Genomic DNA, 24,321 nt, shown 5'->3' on the forward strand with positions numbered 1-24,321 from the left:
CACATGAAGAGCATCTATATTTTATTTTATTATTTTTTTTAAGGATTTTATATATTTATTTGACAGAGAAAGATCACAAGTAGGCAGAGAGGCAGGCAGAGAGAGAGAGGAAGGGAAGCAGGCTCCCACTGAACAGAGAGCCCGACCCACTGAGCCACCCAGGCACCCCAGCATCTAGATTTTAAAGCATAACTAATGGCAGGGTGGCAAATTAATTAGAAAACAGAAAGACCAGGGGCACCGGGTGGCTAAGTTGGTTAAGCCTCTGCCTTTGGCTCAGGTCATGATTTCAGGTTCCTGGGATCCAACCCCGCATCTGGCTCCCTGCTTAGAGGGAGCTTCTCCCTCTCCCTTTGCCCCTCTCTCTGCTCGTGCTCGCTCACTCACTCTCTCTCTCTCTCTCTCAAATTATTAAGTAAAATCTTTTAAATTAAAAAAAAAAGGAAAGAGGGGGCGCCTGGGTGGCCCAGTCGGTTAAGCATCTGCCTTCAGCTCAGGTCATGATCCCAGGGTCCTGGGATCGAGCCCCACATTGGGTTCCCTGCTTAGCGGAGAACCTACTTCTCCTTCTATCTCTGCCTGCCGCTCTGCCCACTTGTGCTCTCTCTCTCTCTCTCTCTCTCTGTCAAATAAATAAATAAATAAAATCTTAAAAATAAAAGGGTGGGGGGAGAAAGGAAAGAGAAAGACCAGAGTTCTGGAGAACATTGGGAAGGCTGTTTGCAGTAGTCTAGATCAGTGGTCTTCAAATCTTTGATTACTCATCCTCATCAGTTAAAATGTGTTTGACCATGGACTGAACAATAAATAGATAAATAAATGCATATATACACATTTAAAGTTTTTAAATTTATAGAAATGCACCACTATTCTAACATAACTATAGAAAAATTAAAGGCAGAAAACAATATTTTGAAATAAACTATATAAAAATATATTTAATAATTTGAAATTTTCAGATTCATGTACCAAAAATCAGATTGAATATATGCCACACACTTGAACTGAAATAAGTTACAACATGCTGAAAATGAATGAGTGAGAGTTCCATTGTTGCTTCTTTTTTTCTAATTGAAATATAATTGACGTACAATGTTATATTAGTTTTAAGTATACAACATAGCTGTTTGGCAACTCTGTAAGTTATCCTGTGCTTATCAAGATAAGTGCACTTAACATCTGCCACCATACAATGTTGCTACAGTACCCTGTTAACTCTTATATGTTGCAGAAGTCCTGTTAGTCTCTTAGGGTTCCTGTATATCATCTGTTACATCTGGTCATCTAACGTGGGCTAAGTGAAGACCTCAGTGTCCATCTATATTCATGAATGTTAGTAAATCTTAATTTCTAATTGTTAGATGAAAATTAAATATAAATACTTCTAACTTCTTTCCCCTCATACTCTAGCATACCCCATGCATCTCTGATACATACTTTTCTAGATTAGAGGTAGTGTTTTCTAAGACTTAACTACCAGCAGTGGCAGTGGGGATGAAGGAAGAGCTTAGATGTTAACATTTAGAAGAAGAATGAATAATTTAGGTGTGGAGGGAAAGAGAAGAGAGAAGAATGACTTCATCATTCCTAGTTTGTGCAATAGTGGTAGCTTTAACAGAAATACAGATGGTGAATGGACCAGGTTTTTTATTTTCTGTTTTGGATATTTGGAGGTTGAATTGTATAAGAAACATCAAAACAGAGAGGTTCAGTAGATTATTGGAAATAAGTGCCTAGAGCTCAGGAAATAAGTCAAGATAGAGATTAAGATTTGAGATGTGTCAACATATAAAGTTAGGGAAAGTGAATAGAGTCAAGATAAGAAGGTTAAGAATGGATCTCTGGGGATACTATTATTTCAGGTTTGCCAGTAAAGACACTTAGATCAGGAAAAGTAGGAGAACCAGGACAAAGTATAAGCTGTTTCAGAGAAGGTAAAGAAAGGATTGTGAATTTCAAGGATTGATCACAATGACAAATGCTCAAAGAAGCCAAGGTGTAAAAGCTGAAAAGAGACCATGTCTTTTAAGAAGTCAGTGGTGGCTAAAGAAGTGTTCTAGAATAGAGTTGTTACTGTAAGCCAGATTGAGATAAAAAGTGATTTCTCAATCTGAAGTAATCTGTCAGTTATCTGGGAATACTAGTAATGTTCACTACACTGGATTAGCAAGTGTAGTTATATAAAATTATGAAAGAATTCATACCCATGTGAAATGATTTTGAAGATCGGTTTTAGTAAAATGCTCTGGTGTACTACAGCTTTTATATTATAAAATACTAAAAATTTGATCTAAAGTATTACTCCTTTCTTCCCTACTCTGTATCTTTTAAGCTTATGTTGATGCAAAAGTATTCATTGGCTACCTTCTCTGTTATTTATTGGAGAGTTATGAAGATAAATTCAGAGTTGGAAGGATGTAAGGAGAGACCACCAGCTGTTTTAGTTGTGTTTTATAAGCAAGCCTCTGGGTGATTTTACCATCTTGTTGTACCTTAGCAATCTTCCTTTCTGTCTATACTATAGTGACAGATTAATTTATTGGAGCTGTGAATACTAAACTGATGTGAATAGTCACTTTCAGGAGAAAATACTATTTCATATCTTCTTGTATTGACTAAAATATTATTTCCCGATCTGCCTTTTGGGAGCAGAGAATAAGAGATAACTAGAAATGAGATGAAGGTGGGTCTCTATGAGCACATAGAACGATTAATAATTTCTTCTCCTTTTTACAATAAAATTTCCCTCTCCTACCATTTTTCTGCTGTATGAGTCAGGTGGTAAAGTGGAACTTACTGAAACCAATATTAAATTTTACTTTACAGTCTGTGCACCAGAGCATGATGGAGTCAAAAGACTTGGTACCAGAATGTAGGAAGTGGTGGTTGAGGTAAGAGTGGGAAAGGTAGGCTGTAGCCCTTTGTAAAACCTAATGTACTCAGGTAGGTTCCATTTTTGTAGTAATCCCCAGATATTCTTAAGGCTTTTAAATTCTATCCCAAGGCTCTACAAAAATGCATCATATCGTACTTTGCAAGAATTCTTTCGTTTTCAGACTAAGGTCATTAGTTAAAGGAAACCACTAAAGATTGGTTAGAAGTTCTTATCCCCGTTTACTCAGATTTTCTTTTCCAAATTGCTTTCCTAAATACTGCTTTAGAAGTTAAAATATTTTGCATATTTTGGTAATTATAATTTTACTACAATATACACTTAAAAGTACTAAAATTTCTACATTTGAACAGAAGATCAAAGGATTTTCCCCACTGTTACAATAATAAACAACTGCACCTATGACAAAGTTCCACAACTGTGACATAAGAAAAATCAGTTCACAGTTTATGTTAATTGCCAGACTTTATTCTCTGTATTAATTTACTTTGATACTAATACGTTGTGATGTATCTGTTTGTTTGGAAGACTTCAGTATTTCAATATCATCTTGAAGTATATTTGTGAGATAATTATGCTTAAATTTTTACATAAAAATAGTATCATTGCTTTTTCACCCAAAAGTACTTTCATTAATATTCCATATGATCTCTGTAACAGACTATTATCCCATTTTTTTTAAGATTTTATTTATTTATTTATTTATTTGACACAGAGAGATCACAAGTAGGCAGAGAGGCAGGCAGAGTGGGAGAGGGGAAAGCAGGCTCCCCGCTGAGCAGAGAGTCCGATGCGGAACTTGATCCCAGGACCCTGAGATCATGACCTGATCCGAAGGCAGCGGCTTAACCCACTGAGCCACCCAGGTGCCCCTATTATCCCATTTTTATTGATGAAGGAACTAAAGTCAGAGAGGCAAGGTAACTTTCATAACAACATAGTGGCAGAGTGGGACTAAAGAGTCATGTCTCCTTATTTATCTTCCGGTGCTTATGTTAGCACATGTAAAGGTATTTTAAGAGTTTTTCTTCAGTTCCACATCCCTGCCTGATGAACATCCTAATACATTACTCTTTGTCACAGTATCTTTTGAGATGACAAGTAAAAATTTGCAGTTCCTTGATTTGTCCTTTTGTTAACTTGCATACTAAAGTTTCATTAAAACTCTAAATATAGGGACGCATGGGTGGCTCAGTTGTTAAAACACCTGCTTTCAGCTCAGGTCATGATCCCCGCCGGAGTCCTGGGATCGAGCCCTGCATTGGGCTCCCTGCTCAGTGGGAAGCCTGCTGCTCCCTCCCTGACTCCCCCTGCTTGTATTGCTGTCCCTGTCTCTCTCTCTGTCAAATTAAAAAAAAAAAAAAAAAAAAGAACAAAAAAAACCTTCTAAATGTATCAGTTACAAAATATTAGTGAGAAATTAAGGAGATATAATAAATGATGGTCCTTAGAAAAGCTTATTCCCTTTGAAACATAGATTTTAGCAGTTATGAATTTAAAAGTAGTTTAATGTTAGAACTGCCCAGTGTATATAGAATTCTAACACCATTCTGTTAAGGCTCTGAGAGCTTGAGTTCAGTGTTTAGTGTAATTATTCGTAAAGAAGTTTTTATATCTGATGGCATGGTAAAATCTGCACTGTTTCATTATTTGGTACTCTCCTAATTAAATTTTACTGTTAGAGGGGATTGCAGAGATGATTCATTTCAGTCTTCTGGTTGGCATCTTCCAGGACATAAATGCTCCTTGAGCTGCTCTAGCAAGGATGAACTTACTTTTTAAGAGTATAATCCACTTGTGAATAATTCTGGTGTGTAGGAAATGTGGGAAATTTTTGTTCCAAAGTCTAGCTCCTTAAATCTTTCCAATTATTTGTGAGTTTTATCCTAATTCTATCCTTTCATACAGGGTAGATTTTCTGCTTAATATATCACATGACAGTCCATCAAAATAGCCAGAGCCGGGGCACCTGGGTGGCTCAGTGGGTTAAGGCCTCTGCCTTCGGCTCGGGTCATGATCCCAGGGTCCTGGGATCGAGCCCCGCATCGGGCTCTCTGCTCGGCAGGGAGCCTGCTTCCTCCTCTCTCTCTGCCTGCCTCTCTGTCTGCTTGTGATCTCTCTCTGTCAAATAAATAAATAAAATCTTTAAAAAAAAAAATAGCCAGAGCCTTCTATAATTTCCTTTGAGTCTTTCCTGTTCCAGTCCTGAAGTCCTTAGTTTGATTTATTTTTACTCATGTTACATGAATTTCTGTCAGGATTACCTTCTGGTTATGTTTCATTTTTTTAGGGTCTTAAATTTTTCCAAATCGAACAGAGTACTTCAGAATGTGAAATGACTATATAATATGTGATGGGATGGTTACATGCTTTGTATTGGGCACTTAAATATATGCACCTAAATTTTTTTAATCTTGAGGAAGCTACATCCCACTATTAGCTCATTCTGGATTTAAGAGTCATCTAAAGCCCTTTTCCACAAAAGCAGTGAGTAAGTTCACATCCTCTAATCTGTTCTTTTTGCAGTTAAGTTTTCTAAACAAGTGTTTAGATTTTACAATTGCCCTTATTATATTTCATCTTCATTGAGTTCATTTTTGTAGTGTTTTAATAACTTTTAACACTCTCATTTGTTTTTAGCATTCTAGCAGTGTCTCCTAAGTATATATAATTTGAGGGTTTCTTAACTAACAGGTGTTTTTTTCTTATTTACTATATGTAGGGCACTAGATGTATTTCTTTTGTTTATGGTATTGATAGTTTGGGAGGACCACTTTAGAAGGTTATTCTGATTAAAAGTTTCCATGAATGCCCTAGTTAACTTAGAAAAAGAAAAGGAACTTGCCCTGCCCTATGTTACAGTATAATAAAACACTTCAGTAATTGTGAAAACATGTGACACTTATTTAAGAACAAATAGACTACTGGGACAATACAGAGAACTCAAGAGCCAGATTCATTCATATGTTGAGAACTTACAAGATAAAAATAGCTATTTATTTATTTTAACGTGGCACTCAAACTCATGACTGTGAGATCAAGACCTGAGCTGAGATCATAAGTTGGACACTTAACCAACAGAGCCACCCAGGCACCCCAAAAAATGGCATTTTAAATTGATTGGTTATGTATAGACTATTTAGTAGATGGTTTCGGACCACTGGCTTACTGTATAGAGAAAAATAAAATAGAGTCCCTTATATAACACTGTTTATAAAGAAAGACCTCAGATGGGGCGCCTGGGTGGCTCAGACTGTTAAGTCTCTGCCTTCAGTTCAGGTCATGATCCTGGGGTCCTGGGATTGAGTCCTGAGTCGGGTTCCCGGCTCGGCAGGGGGCCTGCTTCTCCCTCTCCCTCTGTTGCTCCCCCTGCTTGTGCTCTCTCTCTCTCTCTCTGTGTCAAATAAATAAATAGATAGATAAATAGATAAATACATACATACATCAGATGGATTAATGGCCAAAATAATATAGGTCAAACTATATATACGTGTGTGTGTAAGCTACGTATATAGGTAACCTATATATATAGATAACTATAGATAGATATAAAACTGTATATAGATAACTATATATAGACAAAACTATAGTTAATAAAATAATTTGTAATTTAGTATTAAGAAAGTAATTCTCTTTTTTAAGATTTTATTTATTTATTTGAGAGAAAGTGAGAGGCAGAATGAGCGGAGAGGGAGGGGCAGAGGTAGAGGGACAAGCAGACTCCCCACTGAGCAGGGAACCTGACTTAAGGCTCAAAAGCATGAAACCATAAGGTGAAAAATGATTCACTTGATGATTCTCTATTAAGGATTTCATCTCAATAAATACATAGATATTGTTAACAGGCAGAAAACATTTGGAAGATATTTGCAATAATTAAACCTATTAATGAATTAATATTGGACTATCAGGCTATCAAACTCCTTCAATTCAACAAGAAGACTGGGGTCCCAATAGAAAAATGAGCAAAACAGGAATTAACAAAAGAACAGTACATGAAGGAATGCTCGAATTCATTAATAATAGGAGGCATCCCAATTAAAATAACATTTTAGTTTTACATGCTAGGCTAGCAAAAAATAGAAAGCAGAGCTACATAATAACAAATCTTGTCTGGGATTTTGGGAAATACGATCTCCAGGAATGTAGATCATATATCCACTCTGGAGAACAGTTTGGCAGTTCTTCATAATTTAGTTGATAAAATTCATTTGGGCCTAACAGTTTTGTTCCTGGGTATATAACCAGAGATTAATTCTTACACAAGTCCATAAAGGGATATAGTAAGAGATACTGCAATGCGCCATTGTTTTTGGTGGCTGGCAGTTGAAGTCTGGATTGTTGGGTGAATGGATAGACAACATATGGACTACTTTGCATTAGTGAGAAACAATGAACTAAGTGTCCCACAGCAATATGAATACATTTTAAAAACCTAGTGCCAGAGGATAAAGGTGGGAATATAAGCAAACAGAAGGATGTTCATCAAACACTTAGAAGAGATAACTTACTGGAAAGAAGAAGGGAATTTAGGAAATGGAGGTGGAAGGAAAGAAAGAGAGGTCTCCTACAGATGAATGATGAAAATAAGCCATGAATCGAGGAGTATGGTTAACTTAACCTTTTTTATCTGGGACATAAAAGTGGGGTTCGGGCACTCATTTGGCAGTGATATATAGGTTGGGTTGGAGAAGAAAAAATTAAAGGCATAAAAAACAAGAGACTTAAAATTTAATCTAGGTACTGGAACATGAGGTTATAATTTAGGATCGTGGTAATTGGGAATGAAAAGTAAAGGACTGATGTGAGAAATACTGCAGAGAGGTGAGGTCAGCAACTAATTGGATGAAGAGATGAGCCAGGTTTTGAATCTGGGTAAATGAGGAGAGGGAGGTCCCAATAAAGAGGAGCGGTGAATAGGATAACTAGATAACATGGGGGAGATATGTTGAATTCCACTTTAGATTCCATTGGAGGTTCTAGCGGTTGAGGTAGATTGTCCACTGTTAGAACATTCATGAAGAATATACTGTAGGGGCGCCTGGGTAGCTCAGTGGGTTAAGCCTCTGCCTTCGGCTCAGGTCTTGATCTCGGGGTTCTGGGATCAACCCCTGCGTCCAGCTCTCCTCTCCATGGGGAGCCTGCTTCCCCCTATCTCTCCGCCTGCCTTTCTGCCTACTTGTGATCTCTCTCTCTCTCTGTCAAATAAATAAATAAAATCTTTAAGAAAAAAGAATATGCTGTACTAGATATTGAAACAGAACATTTTTTTTTCCCTAAGTTGTTTTAGCACAGCTATTTTAACTCCTCCAACCATTTTGATTCTTAGAGTGGTTTGATTGGGCTGCCAGGATTTGGTAAGCTTAAAGTTATACTAATTTATTGTTGAGGAAAAATGACAAAATAGCCAAAACATTCTGACAAATTAGATCTGTAAAGTTTCACCTAAGAAACTGGACTTGATGATAATGCCTGCAGAAGAAAATGGTAAATGGCAGAAAATTCTGAAATTTTTTTGGACGTAAAAATGGATCAGTGAGGGGCGCCTGGGTGGCTCAGTGGGTTAAAGCCTCTGCCTTCGACTCCGGTCATGCTCCCAGGGTCCTGGGATCAAGCCCCACATCGGGCTCTCTGCCCGACAGGGAGCCTGCTTCCTCCTCTCTCTCTGCCTGTTTCTCTGCCTGCTTGTGATCTCCATCTGTCAAATAAATAAATAAAATCTTAAATAAAAAAATGGATCAGTGAGTTGAATCTTTTTTGTAAAATTTACTCTAGAAGAGGTTTGATCTTGATTTAAATAGTTTCAGCAAAGTGAAATTGAAAAGAGGAAAATAGAAATTTTGAGCATGTAGGAAATTGCTCTAGGTATCAAGTCAGCTCAATTATTTTGTATCAGAGAATGCCTTTTTCTCTCCTACCTACTCATAGGCTAGAATTAAATCTTTTTTCCCCATTCTTTTAAAAGTATTGTAAATTATACCAGTAATATATAAGTATACTCTCATCATAACATATTTAGATTATTTAGATAAAATAAAAAATCGTTTTTCACTTCCCTTACCAGAGATAACCATTGTATCTGTTTGGTACATATCCTTCTAAGTAACTTTCCACTGCTTTTACAAGTAATATATATACAAAAATAAATGTTGATTTGTGGATATTTTATATCATTCTCATTATAGTCTAATTTTTTAATGTAAAAGTCTTGAGTATCTTTCCACTTAAGTATATATAGTATAAAAATGTTTGTTGGGGGCGCCTGAGTGGCTCAGTGGGTTAAAGCCTCTGCCTTTGGCTCAGGTCATGATCTCAGGGTCCTGGGATCGAGCCCTGCATTGGGCTCTCTGCTCAGCGGGGAGCCTGCTCCCCCCCACTCTCTCTGCCTGCCTCTCTGCCTACCTGTGATCTCTGTCAAATAAATAAATAAAATCTTTAAAAAATAAATTAATTAAAATGTTTGTTGAATGAAAATAGTTTCTGAATATTCTTACTGGCTAGATAATATTGTGAGGGTGGGGAGAGAGGTTGAAAAGGATTGAGGGGGGTACAAGGGTGTTTATTGTTCTCAAGAATCTCACAGTCTAATTTATGCAAAGAAGACATACAGATGACCAACAGACACATGAAAAAGTCCTCCATATCATTCAGCATCAGGGAAATACAAATCAAAACCACAATGAGGTACCACCTCATACCAGTCAGAATGGCTAAAATTAACAAGTCAGGAAACGATAGATGCTGGCGAGGATACAGAGAAAGGGGAGCCCTCCTACACTCTTGATGGGAATGCCTGGTGCAGCCACTCTGGAAAACAGCATGGAGGTTCCTCAAAAAGTTGAAAATAGAGCCACCCTATGTCCCAGCAATCATACTACTGGGCATTTACCCTAACGGTACAAATGTAGTGATCTGAAGGGGCACGTGCACCCAAATGCTTATAGTAGCAATGTCCACAATAGCCCAACTATGGAAAAAGCCTAGATGTCCATCAACAGATGAATGGATAAAGAAGATGTGGTATATATATATACAGTGGAATACTATGCAACCATCAAAAGAAATGAAATCTTGCCATTTGCAATGACATGGATGGAACTAGAGGGTATTGTGCTGAATGAAATAAATCAGAGAAAAACAATTATATGATCTCCCTGATATGAGGAATTTGAGAGGCAGAGTGGGGGGTTTGAGGAGTAGGGAAGGAAAAAAATGAAACCAGATGGGATCAGGAGGGGGACAAATCATAAGAGACTCTTAATCTCACAAAACAAACTGAGGGGGAGGAGGGGTATGGAGAGGGTGGTTGGGTTATGGACATTAGAGAGGGTATGTGCTATGGTGAGTGCTATGAAGTGTGTAACCCTGATGATTCACAGACCTTGTACCCCTGGGGCAAATAATACATTATATGTTAATAAAAATAATAAAGAATCTCACAGTGTAGAAGAAGTGAAGTATACAATAAGTATAATACAGTGGAGTAAATGTTCTAATAGATACATGTACTAGGTGGTATTTGGACCCAGCGTGAAGAGCATCACACTGTTTGATAGAGAAGTGCATGTGTCAGGTAGTGCTCAGAGATGGTAAAAGGAATTGAGGATCATTTTCTGAGGATAATATTTTGCAGGTTTACTGAGGCCTAGAATGATTAAGTAATTCACTGGATTCGTTCTTTTCTGTCTTTTGTGAAATTCTTATCCCTTGCCAGAAATCAGTCTTTCTGGTATCCTAAGGTATGGTCGTGAAAGCAGTATCTTTATCAGTATGATTGTCTTTTAGAATTTTGACATCTTTAAATAGTGCAAGAATTACTTTATTTTGTATTTTTTATTTCATCATGGAGAGGATTATGTGAATATATTTTTTCCCCTTTTTAGGGAGGTGGTTGACTCAATGGTTCAGCATTTTAAAGTGACTATATTTGGGGACCGTAGACCAGTTTATGATGGAAAAAGAAGCCTTTACACAGCCAATCCACTTCCTGTGGCAACTACTGGGGTAAGGTGTATTCCTTTATTGAAGAGCTATTCTTTGCAGTATCTCCCTTTATTTTTTATTTTTATTTATTTTATTTTTTTGAGAGAGAGATTGGGTTGGGAGGAGGGGGCATAGGGACAGGGAGGCAATCTCAAGCAGGCGCCACGTCTGTCATGGAGCCCGACACGGGCTCAGTCCTACGACCCTGAGATCATGACTCAAGCTTAAACCAGGAGTTGGACCTCAATCAACTGAGCCACCAAGCACCTAGCAATATCTCCCTTTAAATGCATTTATTACCATTTTATTATAGTCCATATATATATGAGCATATTATTTATCTTTTTTAACTTTTTATTTTGAAATAATTTTATTTATATTTTTCTAGTTTTTTTTTAACTACACTTTTTTTTTTTTTTTAAGATTTTATTTATTTATTTGACAGACAGAGATCACAAGTAGGCAAGAGAGGCAGGCAGGGAGAGAGAGGAGGAAGCAGGCTCTCCACAGAGCAGAGAGCCTGTCGTGGGGCTCGATCCCAGGACCCTGGATCATGACCTAAGCCAAAAGCAGAGGCTTTAACCCACTGAGCCACCCAGGTGCCCCTCTAGGTTTTTTTTTTTTTTTTAAGATTTTATTTATTTATTTGAGAGAGAGAGAGCAGAGGGTGGGGCAAAGGGAGAGGAAGAGGGATTAGCAGACTTCCTGCTCAGCCGGGACCCCTATGTAAGGCTCCATCCCAGGACTCTGGGATCATGACTTGAGCCGAAGGCAGACACTTAACGGATTTAGCCACCCAGAAGCCTCTTGAAATCATTTTAAACATACTGAAAAGTAAGAATTAGAGAACTCGGGCGCCTGGGTGGCTCAGTGGGTTAAGCCACTGCCTTCGGCTCAGGTCATGATCTCAGGGTCCTGGGATCGAGTCCCACATCGGGCTCTCTGCTCAGCAGGGAGCCTGCTTCCCTCTCTCTCTCTCTCTGCCTGCCTCTCTGTCTACTTGTGATCTCTCTGTCAAATAAATAAATAAAAATCTTTGAGAAAAAAAAAAAGTATCATTTAAAAAAAAAAAAAAGAATTAGAGAACTCATGTAGACCTTTTACCCAGATTGTCCAGTGTTCCTTAACTTTTACCACATTTGTCTTATCATTCTTTTCTTTCTTTTGTTATCTTTGTAGATATTTATATAGGGTGAAATACACATCCATGCTTATCTTTTCCTGAACCATTCAAGAGAAGGTTGCATGTGTCATGCCCTTTAATATGTTTTTCTTAAGAACAAGGATAAAAATCAAAGTATGGTTATCCATTCCACTAAATTCTTCATTGGTATACTTTTATCTAATCAACAACCCATATTCCAGTTTTGTCATTTGTTCCACTGATGACTTTTAGCATTTCTTCCCCTCTAATAAAAAATTCAGTCCAGGTTCATGATTGTATTTAGATACCACATTTTGTTTGTTTGTTTGTTTGTTTTAAAGATTATTTATTTGAAAGAAAGCAAGCGCATGAACGGAGGTGGGGGCAGAGGGAGAGGGAGAGATTCTCAAGCAGATCTCCATTTGAGAACAGAGCCCAACGTGCTCAGTTCACAAATCTGAGATCATGACCTGAGCGGAAATCAACAGTCAGATGCTTAATCTGCTGAGCCACCCATTTGCCCCAAGATACCACGTCTTTTTAGTCTTCTTTATTCTGGGACAGCTTCCGAGCCTTTTTCTTTCCTTTCATGACATTAACAAGGTAGAAGATTACAGGCAAGTTGTTTGTAGAATGTCCCTCAATATGGGTTTGTCTGATTTTCTCTTGATTAGACTCTGATTAAACATTTTTGGCAGAAATAATTGCACAAGTGTTCTTTCCTTATCAGTGGATCTTATCAGGAGACATTAATATGTATTTGTTCTATTAATGGTGATACTAAGTTTGATCACTTGGTTAAGCTGGTGTCTGCCAGGTTTCTCCTGTCAAGTTTTTCTTTTTCTCTTGTGGGGAGATTTTATTTTTAACTGTGGTAAAATAAACATAACATAAAATTTACCATCTGAGCCATTTTTAATGTACATTTTAGGGGCATGAATGTACATTTAATGTACATTTGCAATCATAACCACTCTCTATCTCTGTAACTCTATTTATCTTGTAAAACTGAAACTGTACCCATGAAATACTTAAATCCCCATTCTCCCCTCCCCTCAGTGCCTGGCAGCCACCATTCTATCTTTTGTCTCTATGGCTTTGACTACTCTCAATGCCTCATCTAAGTGGAATCATACGGTATTTGTGTTTTTGTGACTTATGTCACTTAGCTTTATGTCCTCAGAATTCGTCCATGTTGTTGCATGTGTCAGAATTTCCTTCCTTTTTAAGGCTGAATAATACTCCATTGTGTGTGTATACCACATTTTGTTTATCCACATATCCATTGATGAACACCTTTTGGGTATTACAAAAATGCTGCTGGGAATGTATACAAATACCTGTTTCAATTCTTGCTTTCAGTTCCTTTGTGTATAAGCGGTAATTTCTATTTTTAACATTTTGAGAAATCACCATACTGTTTTCCGTAGTGGCTGCCCCATTGTACTTTCACACCAGCAATGCACAAGCATTCCAAATTCTTCACACCCTTGCCAACACTTGCTGTTTTCTGGGTTGTTGTTGTTGTTTATTATAACCATCCTAATGGGTATGAGATTATATCTCACTGTGGTTTTGATATGCATTTCCCTAATGATTAGTGAGTTCAGCATCTTTTCTTGAGCTCATTTGCATATCTTCATCCTTTGCCCGTTTTTAAAATTGGAATTAATTTTTGCTGTTAAGTTTTAGGGATTCTTCATACTTTCTTAACAGATACAGGATTTGCAAGTATTTTCTCACATTTTTTAGGTTGCCTTTTCACTTTGTTGATTCTGTCTTCTGATGCACAGAAGTGTTTTTGGTTTTGTTTTTCGTTGTTGTTTTTTGAGTAGACTCCACACCCAGGGTGTGGCCCAACATGGGGCTTGAACTCAAGATGCTGACTGAGATCACGACCTGTGCTGAGGTTACTTAAGAACCGGTTGCTTAACCTACTGAGCCACCTAGGAGCCCCTAAGAAGTTTTTAATTTTTATACGGGAAATACTTTTTTTTTAAGATTTTTAAAATTTGTTTATTTTAGAGAGAGAATATGAGCCAGGGCGGGGATGGGGACAGAGGGAGAGAGAAAATCTCGGGCAGACTCCCTGCTGAGCAGGGCATCCATCCAGGCTTGATCTCATGACCTTGAGATCCTGACCTGAGCCGAGATGGAGAGTTGGTCACTTAACCGAAATGAGTCACCCAGTCACCCAGATGTGGGAGATACTTTAAGGATCCTGTTTCTCATTAGATTTTTAAGTAATTGATGATTCTTGCTTGGAAGAATTATTAGTAAGTAGTAACGTTGATTTTCTAGTTCTGCCATTCCTTCTACATTTATTAGTTGATATTGACTATAACGGAGAGTATTTTCTTTTCCCTAATTTATTTGTCTTTATTTATTTCACTGCCCCATTTGGCCATTGGGAGCCCCTTTAAGATGATTCCTGTTTCCTTTTTGATCACACACTTTCTTTTGCGTACTTCCTTACTTTCTGACACAAAATGATCCAGGCTTTTCTTATGTTTTCCCTGCTGTGGCCATGCAACTGGCCCTTTCTCAGAGAAACAATGGTTTCTTTTAGTTGGGGGATGCAACTTACAAACCAAAATCTGGGTATGTATTCATGCTGTTGGGTTATAGGTGTTTCTAAAATGGACGGAGGTAGGAAATAAAAATATATAAGTGAAAGAAATAATATATAATACTATATGTCATGTAGTGAACCTGCCATAAGTATCCTACACAAGTACTACTTATTGTATAATATTATATATATAATATATAAATATAACAAATATATTAATAAATATATATATGAAGTCATGAGTTGAAACTGATTCTCTAAGTTTCAGTTTATCCCCCCAGAATTCCTCCTTTACTCCCCACATTGCATATTTGTATCTTCCTTCTTTTTTGAACCATAGAATATCACTGCCTTTACACATTTGTTCATTCCTACCATACAATTATAAAATTGTTTCAGAATTGCTACACCATACCACCCACCTCTCCTCCACATCCCCAGTTGAGAATATATTCAGTATACTGCGTTCAAGAGTTCCTTGCATTAATATTTTCTTTTGTCTCCTTCTTTCAGTATGGTTAGGTTATTCATTTGAAACATTCGGTTCTATTTAATTTTTGTTATATTTTAATTTTTTCACTTCATCCTTCTTGATTTTACTTTTAATTTTTTTAACTGATAAAACTTTATTTAATAAAAATTTATTTAACATGGCTCCAGAAATCAAAACTATGCTGAAAAATATACTCGGAATTGTTATTCTCCTTTATTTCTTCCCATCCTTTGAAAGTAACCAGTTTCTTTGTTTCCGGTTCATGCTTCTTATGTTTCTTTTTGCAGAAATGAGATACATGTATATTTCCCATTTTCTTCTTTTTCACCAAAAGATGGCATACTATTTGTAATCTTGTATACTTTGCTTTTTTTTTTTTTTTTTTTTTTTGCGTAACGGTACAACTTAGAGATTATTGATTTAGCATTGAGGTTGGCTTTTTATTTTTGCTCTGTTTTTTCTTAAATATCTTTTTAACTTAAAAGTAATTGTTCTTATCTTTTTCAACTTATCAGTTGATTGTTTCCACATCAACAGGTAGATTTAGATGTTACTTTACCTGGGGAAGGTGGAAAAGATCGACCTTTCAAGGTGTCAATTAAATTTGTCTCTCGGGTGAGTTGGCACCTACTACATGAAGTACTGACAGGACGGACCTTGCCTGAGCCACTGGAATTAGACAAGCCAATCAGCACTAATCCTGTCCATGCCGTTGATGTGGTGCTACGACATCTGCCCTCCATGAAGTGGGTGCTTCTGGCTTTTTCTCCTTTTTAGATTTTCAGTGTGAAGGCTTTCTTCCCAAGAGCGGGTTGTGCAGCCCTTCTTTGATTAACCTTCACGGGTTATATGTTTTGATTACTTCATTTAAAGAATAGCATGCATACAAGTTCATTAACAACAGAAGTATGTTACAGAAAAAATTCTGATTTTTGAAAGTGAATGCACATCATTAACATAGCTATGCTAGTGGATACCTTTTAGAAAAATGTCTAACCTTTATCTTAGAAGCTATAAATCTTGAATAACTGACATGTTTAGTTAAGTCCCCTTATTCTAAAGGTAATTTCATTATTTATACAATAATATCAATTTGTGTTGAAATTGCTACACTCTTAATCACACTGTCACCTTACAAGTGTGTGTTTGTATTTATGTGCCTATATATGTAGGATCAATGTGTCTTTTTAAAGAAAAATAGGTTTTGGAAACACATTTACAGAAATAGCCTTTTGATCAATATTTATTTACTCTTTAGCATTTTCTAAGTTTGGAACTGGTTTTTCTTTCTTTTCACATGTTTCTAAGAAAATATTTTAAATAAAATTTATTCTTACCCAAACTAACATTAGTTTTGGAAGGGAGAATTTCAGTAAAGGATGCTGATGGTTTTTGTTTTGTTTTTGTTTTTCATTTAGAAAAGCTTTTTGCTTTTTGCTTTTGTTTTTGTTTTTATTTTTCATTTAGAAAAACTTTTTGCTTTTTGCTTTCACAAATTTGGAAAATATTTAGTTTCATATATTCCTAATGATAAACATCGTTAGGATAACTTAAGTTTATGTACTCTAGACTAATGTATTCTGCAAATTTATATACCTATATGGCAGTGAAAGGACTGAACATGACATTTTAATTTTTGTAGATATACACCTGTGGGGCGTTCCTTTTTCTCAGCTCCAGAAGGATATGACCACCCCCTCGGAGGCGGCAGGGAAGTATGGTTTGGATTCCATCAATCTGTCCGACCTGCCATGTGGAAAATGATGCTTAATATTGATGGTAAGGGAGCTAAAACCACATTCTGTCTTGGGTAGTTGATTCCTGTCTATGCGTTCTGTGTGTGTAGTTTATATATAATTATATGTACTGGCGTCTTGGGAGTAGTATTTGGATACATACTAAGAGTCGAAAAACCTTTGTATTTTTATTATGTTTTGTTTAGAAAGCTTTTACACAGAAGTTGTACTGGAATGCTACTAAGCATGAACTAAGTACATTAAAGCATGTACAAAAGCCTTGACATGATTATCTGAACAATCTCACTTTTGTCCTTTTAACTCTTAAGTCAGTATTTCATTATGAAATTCATGTTTTAAAAGAAAAATAGTCTGTTGGTCATGGTGAGCCCAGGTGTTATACCTACCACTGATGCTTACAGTAGTGCTAATTGTACTCTCATTTTTAGCTCGTAAATATTTTTGAGTACATATAAAAGTAGGGGGAATAGTATGATAAACTGCCACTTATGTGCTGCCTGTCAAGAATTTTACACCTTCCTTAAACTTCCTACATTTACTCTTCTAAATCAGATCCCAGATAACAAGTTATTTTGTCTCTACTACTTTAGTATGTGTCTCTTAAAAAATGGGTTTTCTTACATAGCCATAATGCCATTATCTTATAGAAGAAAATTTTAATAATCATTTATTTGTAGCCTCTAATTCCCTGTCTGTAATCAGATGTCCTTGATTATCTCAGATATGTCCTTTTATAGTTAGGTAGTTCTAATCAGGTTCCAAACAAGATCCACCTATCATGTTTAGCTGATATGCCTTTTTTAATGTAGTAGTCCCATTTCCTTCCTCTTGTTTTGTTTTGTTTTGTTTTAAATGCCATTGACTTGTTAAGGAAGCTCTGTCACACTTGTTCTGAAGAATATCCAAAAATCCACTTTTGTCTTTTGTTCTTGTGGTGTCATTATCTTATTCCACTGTCCCCTATATTTCCTGAAAGTGAAAGCTGGCCCTAGAAGTTTGGTTCGATTCTGGTTTGGAATATTTCATATGTGCTTCATATTGTATATTAGGAGACACACAGTATCTAGAGGTTCCATTTTTAGTGATACTAAATCAGTAGGCCTGATCTCTCCATTGTAAATCTCCTAGTCAACATTTCTATTACTAATATTCCATTCAGTAATCATCGTTACGCAGATCATCTGTTTCACTAGTGATTACCAAACGGTATTTTCCCTAATTCTGTATTTGTTGTCTTTGATAGTATTTTTGCTTTCTAGCACAGGAGGAAATTTCAGGCTCATCTTGTATTTCCTGCTCTATATGTGGAATCAGCCATTCCTTCAAGGATCCCTAGATCTTTCTAGATCACTCCCTAGTTTCTGCATTATTTTCAGTTGCTTCTACCATTGTGGGAATATGTCACTGAGGAGCTGTATCTCAGAAGTCCTCTTTTGATGTACAGGAGGGGTGTTTAGTTTGCCATTTCAGAACATTGTTTCTTGTATATGTAGATACATCTTTAAGATAGATTTCAAGAGGAAAGATTAGTAGGTCAAGGGCAAATGTATTTGTAATTTTGATCATTATTGTCAGATTGTCCTCTGTAGAGGTTCTAAGTATTGTGCATCAGTGAGTGAGACTATCTGTTTTGTTGCCTCTAGAAATGTGAAACTCTAGATTCTATTAATTGGATTTGCAAGAAATCATTTCCTCATGTACTTTGGCATTTGGCCATCTTTTCACATGTGTAAGGTTCACCTTATTTCTTTTTTTTTAATTAGCTGTTTATGTCTTTTGCCCTTTTTTTCTGTTGGATTTTCAGTTTTCTCATTTATTGAGAGCTTTCTAAATTAAGGATATTGGCCCCTTGTATTGTGAATTGTATTTATCCTTGATTATTTGTCTTTTAACCTGTAGTATGGTCTTGTTTTTGTATTTTGCCATGTAGAAATTTGTGTCTTTGGGGGCTGGGGGATAGTAAATACATATACACAGACACTTAAATGTAGTAGTCAGTTGTTTCTTTAATGGCTTATAGTATCTTATAAGGCTAGTCTCTAATTTCTCTTCGGCTTTTCTATGCTATTCTTATTTTACCATGTAAGCTGTAGAAACACCAGTGGGTGTGGAAGAATGGGCTGTTATTTTTATTAAAATCTCATTACATTTATAAATTGTTAGGACAAATTGGCATCTTTAAGATACTAAGTCTTTCTGTCCAAGAAAACACTGTACCTTTTTATTGGTGCAAGATTACTTTTGTTTCTTTCAGGGGTATTTTAAAGTTTTCCTGATGTAAAAGTTGTGCATATCTTGCACATATTCCCTCCCCCTTTTTTTGGCTATTAAATGGATTTATACATTCTTCACATACATGAAGGCCTTTGACTTCTGTATACCTTCTCTGTTTTATTGAGTTCCATTTTTTTATAGTAGTTATTCAAGTCATTTTCTTGGCATTTCTAGGTTATAATCATTTCATCTACAGATAATGATAGGTTTACCTCTTCCTTTGGATTTTTATACTTCTAATTTTTTTTTTAAGATTTTATTTATTTATTTGACAGAGAGAGATCACAAGCAGGCAGAGAGGCAGGCAGAGAGAGAGGAGGAAGCAGGCTCCCTGCTGAGCAGAGAGCCCGATGTGGGGCTCGATCCCAGGACCCTGAGATCATGACCTGAGCCGAAGGCAGCAGCTTAACCCACTGAGCCACCCAGGCGCCCCTTCTAATTTTTTTCTTATCATATTATATTGACTAATTTAGACAGTGTTAAGTACAGTGATTAGTGGACATCTTCTTTTTATTCCTTACCGTAGAAAGGAATGCTTCCATTGTTTCTACATTAAGTATGATATATACATATATATGTATATGTATAAGAGCATCTGTTGATTTCTATTTTATTAAGTAATTTTAATCAAGAATGGATGTTGAATTTTGTCAGATTTTCTTCTTAGGATCACCGGAGCTAATGATATGATATTTCTTGTCTTTTTAACAAAACACCGAACCAAACTTGTGTTTCTGGATTCTTTTTTTTTTTTTTTTTTTTTAAGATTTTATTTATTTATTTGACAGACAGAGATCACAAGTAGGCAGAGAGGCAGGCAGAGAGAGAGGAAGGGAAGCAGGCTCCCCACTGAGCAGAGAGCCCAATGCGGGGCTCGATCCCAGGACCCTGGGATCATGACCTGAGCTGAAGGCAGAGGCTTTAACCCACTGAGCCACCCAGGCGCCCCTGTTTCTGGATTCTTTTAATGTGATGCTGTATTCTGCTTGCTAATATTTTACTTTTTTAATCAAAATGCAAAAGTAAGTTTGATCTGATCTGTAATCTTTTTTCTGTAATCTTTTTCAACTTTTGATATTAATCTTCTGTCTCATAAAAAATTTAGAAGTTTTCATTTTCTAAAATGTACAAGTTTTTAAATAGTATTAAAATTGTCAGCTCTTGAAATAAAATTAGAGACAGTTTATGATAACTTACTGATATGAGGAATTTGAGAAATAGGACAGAGGATCATAGGGGAAGGGATGGAAAAATGAAACAAGACAAAACCAAAGAGGGAGACAAACCATAAGAGACTTTTAATCTCAGGAAACAAACTGAGGGTTGCTGGAGTGAAGGGGGGATGGAGGGAGTGGGATGTCTGGGTGATAGACATTGGGGAGGGTATGTGCTATGGTGAGTGCTGTGAATTGTGTAAGACTGATGAATCACAGACCTGTACCCCTGAAACAGATAATACATTATATGTTAATTTGAAAAATAATACATCATATGTTAATTAAAAAAGAAAGAAAAAAATTGTCAGCTCTTTCAGGATTTGGTAGATTTCTCCTATAAAATCTTGTTGTGTGGTCTGTTTTGCTTGATGTGTAGTAGCTGTTGGAAAACTTCCATTTATTTTGTGAAAATCAGTTTGTTTAGGTTCAGTTTGGGGTTTAGTTTTGGTGGGTTATATCTTACTAGAAAATTATTTTATCTGTATTTGATTTTTATAGAGAGTTTTATATAGTTTCTTATTTTTTGAAATTGTTTCTACTTCTCTGGTTTCCCCCCCCATTTCTTATTTTGTGTATTTGTGTTTTGTCCATTTTATTTGTGCTTTGTCCATAGTAGTTTAAATAACTGGTTTCAACACCTGCTGCCACAGGCCACCTGGCAAAAGAGCTTTTGAAACTTTTTTTTTAAGTTCTCTGACTTTCTGTTTTCTAAATTCTTAATTTCTGCTTTTAGTTTTATAAATGTTTCCTCTTCTTTTTTCCTCCTTTGTTACATTAGTTGTTTTTCTAACTTTTTGAGCTGTGTTAGTCACTTTCTCATTTTCATTTTTTCTTAATGATGACATTATTTAAAACAATGAATTTTCTTCAGATCACTATTATAGCTACATCCCAAAGCCTCTAATGTGTAGAAGGTTTTTTTGTTTTGTTTTGTTTTTAAGATTTTATTTAGTTAATTGACATACAGAGATCACAGGTCGGCAGAGAGGCAGAGAGAGAGGAGGAAGCAAGCTCCCTGCTGAGTGGAGAGCCCGATGTGGGGCTTGATCCTAGGATCCTGGGATCATGACCTGAGCCAAAGGCAGAGGCTTTAACCCACTGAGCCACCCAGGCGCCCCTAATGTGTAGAAGTTTTATTATTGTCTAGAAACACCACAAATTTAATTTGTATTTTCCCTCTTATCCAAATGTTGATTGAGAGACTTTTTATATTCTCAGATTGAAGAACTTTTTATTTTCTGATTTTGTTATAAGTTTCTAGTTTTGTGGGTTGTTAATCAGAGAATGTGGCTTATATTTCTCCTTTTAGAATTTGTTGAGGTTTATTTTGTAGTCTAGAGGCTCCTGGGTGGCTCATTGGGTTAAGTGTCCAACTCTTGATTTCGGCTCAGGACATGATCTCGGGGTCATGAGATTGAGCCCTGCATCAGACTCCCTACTCAGGACAGAGTCTGCTTGAGATTCTTTTCCCTCTGCCTCCTGCCCCTTTGCTTTTCCCCATGCTCACAGGTGTGTGAGCCCTCTCTCTCTATGTGTCTCTCTCTCGAAGGAAGGATTTGTTGAGGTATATTTTGTAGTCTAATAATAGTCAAATATTGTGAAAGTTCAATATGTATTTGAAAATACATATATTCAGTTATCAGAGTTGAGTTGAATGAATATCCATCAGTGCTTACCATTTAGATTATATTATTTTTGTTTACTTGTTCTCTCAGACTGGGAGAAAAATTTTAAAATTTCTGCTATTACTATGTTTCTCTCTCCCATATCTCCTTTGATTTCTGCTTTCTTAATGTTGCTGCTGTATTATTAAGGGCTAATATATATAACTCTTTTTTCATTGTGAATTGTACCCTTTACAATGATAAAATGACCTCTTTTTATACTTTGGGGTAAAAGTCTGTGTAATCTAATGAAAGAATTACAATCCATTTGTTTGTGAACCTTATCCTGTCAACTTTTCTTTTCTTTTACCTTTTTTAATACTTTCTGAATCACAAATGTATCTTGGAGACAGCATAGAATGGTTTTGCTTTGTGGGTCAATCTAAAGCTTTTTTTGTGTTAATGCATGAATTAAGCTGGATAATAAGAAGGACATACATGCTTGGTCTTAGTTGTGTAACATTATTTTATATTCTATTTTCTGATTATATATGTTCTTGAAACTTCAGATGGTGTGTGTGCTTTTTATTTTATTTCTTTGTTTATTTTTAAAGATTTTGTTATTTACTTGACAGACAGTGAGAAAGAGAACACAGGCGGCGTGGGGTGGGGGGGGCAGATGCAGAAGCAGGCTTAGCTGGGAGACTGATGAGGGGCCCAATCTCAGGACCCTGGGATCATGACCTGAGCTGAAGGCAGACACTTAATGCCCCTGTTTGTGTGCTTTTTAAATAATAGTTTTGATATCAAGAAGGGTTTTTTCCCCCACTATGGTAACTCTTTATACTTATACTATAATACTCATGTTTGTTTGGGTTTTTTTAACTACTTTTTTTTTTTTTGAAGTGTGGTTGATAATGTTATATTAGTTTCAGATGTACAACATAGTGATTGGACAAGTTTGTATATTATGCTATGCTAACCACTCATCTTTCTCTCTTTTAAGCAGTGTCTTTTTTCCTTTATAAGTAACAATTATATTAGCTTTATTCTGTTCCTTCCCTTGTTTCCTCTCCTTTACTAACTAGTTTTAGCAAATATACCATTATTTTATTGTTCTTTATAATTTTGCTTAAACTTTTATTATTTGACTTTCAACATTGACTCCTCTGTTACTGTAAGGTACAGTGAGTTTATTCTGCTTCTTGTTTTCCACTATCATTGATTTATTTGTATGTATTATTATTCCTACATTGTTAGAGTATGTAACCGTTGCATTCCATTCTATCACTAGTATATCCATTTGCTTTCATCTGAAATCTATAAAGTGTGTTTGTGCTGCCAGTCTTTTGCTGAAATTTTTCCTGTCATCTCTTGGTTGCAGTTGTCCTCAGTTGTTTCATGTGTGTATGTGTTGTAGTAGTTTTTTGTTTTGTTTTGTTTTAGATTCAGTTAGCCAATATATAGTACATCATTAGGTTTTTTTTTTGGGGGTTTTTTTTTTTTTTTAAGATTTTATTTATTTATTTGACAGAGAGAGAGAGAGACCACAAGTAGGCAGAGAGGCAGGCAGAGGGGGCAGGGGGGAGGAAGCAGGCTCCCTGCCCAGCAGAGAGCCCAATGCGGGGCTCAATCCCAGGACCCTGAGATTGTGACCCGAGCCGAAGGCAGAAGCCTAACTCACTGAGCCACCCAAGCACCCCAACATCATTAGTTTTTGACATAGTGTCAGATTTTTCATTAGTTGCTTCTAACACCCAGTGCTCATCACAACACATGCCCTCCTTAATGCCATCACCCAGTTACCCCATCTCCCCACCCCTTCCCTTCCACAACCCTTAGTTTGTTTCCTGGAGCCAAGAGTCTCTCATGGTTTGTCTCCCTCTCTGATTTCTTCCCATTCAGTTTTCCCTTCCTTCCCCTATGGTCCTCTGCTCTATTCCTTTTATTTCACTTAGCATAATACCACCCAGTTCCATCTGTGTGGATGCAAATGGTAGGTATTCATCCTTTCTGATGGCTGAGTAATATTCCATTATATATGAATCACATCTTCTTTATTCATTTATTCATTCATCTGTTGAAGGACATCTCAGCTCCTTCTACAGTTTGGCTATTGTGAACATTGCTGCTATGAACATGGGGGTGCGTGTGCCCTTTCTTTTCACTACATCTGTATCTTTGGGGTAAATACCCAGTAGTGCAGTTGCTGGATCATAGGGTAGCTCTATTTTAACTTCTTGAGACACTGCCATACTATTTTCCAGAGTGGCTGCACCAGCTTGCATTCCCACCAACAGTGTAAGAGGGTTACCCTTTCTCCACATCCTCACTAACATTTGTTGTTCCCTGTCTTGTTAATTCAGTTGTTTCTTCAAGAAGAG

At 36.5% G+C, this 24,321-nt stretch overlaps 1 protein-coding gene across 2 annotated transcripts in view; it reads left to right on the forward strand.

Moving 5' to 3' along the window:
* The window catches only part of LOC111142870 (protein argonaute-3), a 145,738-nt gene that overhangs the window by 36,464 nt on the left and 84,953 nt on the right, over positions 1–24,321 (forward strand). For both annotated transcript variants that reach the window (XM_022496241.1, XM_022496240.1), the window contains exons 3-5: positions 10,777–10,897; positions 15,623–15,831; positions 16,728–16,864. In XM_022496241.1, coding sequence (XP_022351949.1) covers positions 10,777–10,897; positions 15,623–15,831; positions 16,728–16,864 — 467 coding nt within the window. The remainder of the gene's footprint in view (positions 1–10,776; positions 10,898–15,622; positions 15,832–16,727; positions 16,865–24,321) is intronic.

This window comes from Enhydra lutris, unplaced genomic scaffold, assembly GCF_002288905.1.
Source record: "Enhydra lutris kenyoni isolate GAN:26980312 unplaced genomic scaffold, ASM228890v2 scaffoldscaffold9, whole genome shotgun sequence".
Lineage (NCBI taxonomy): Eukaryota > Metazoa > Chordata > Mammalia > Carnivora > Mustelidae > Enhydra > Enhydra lutris.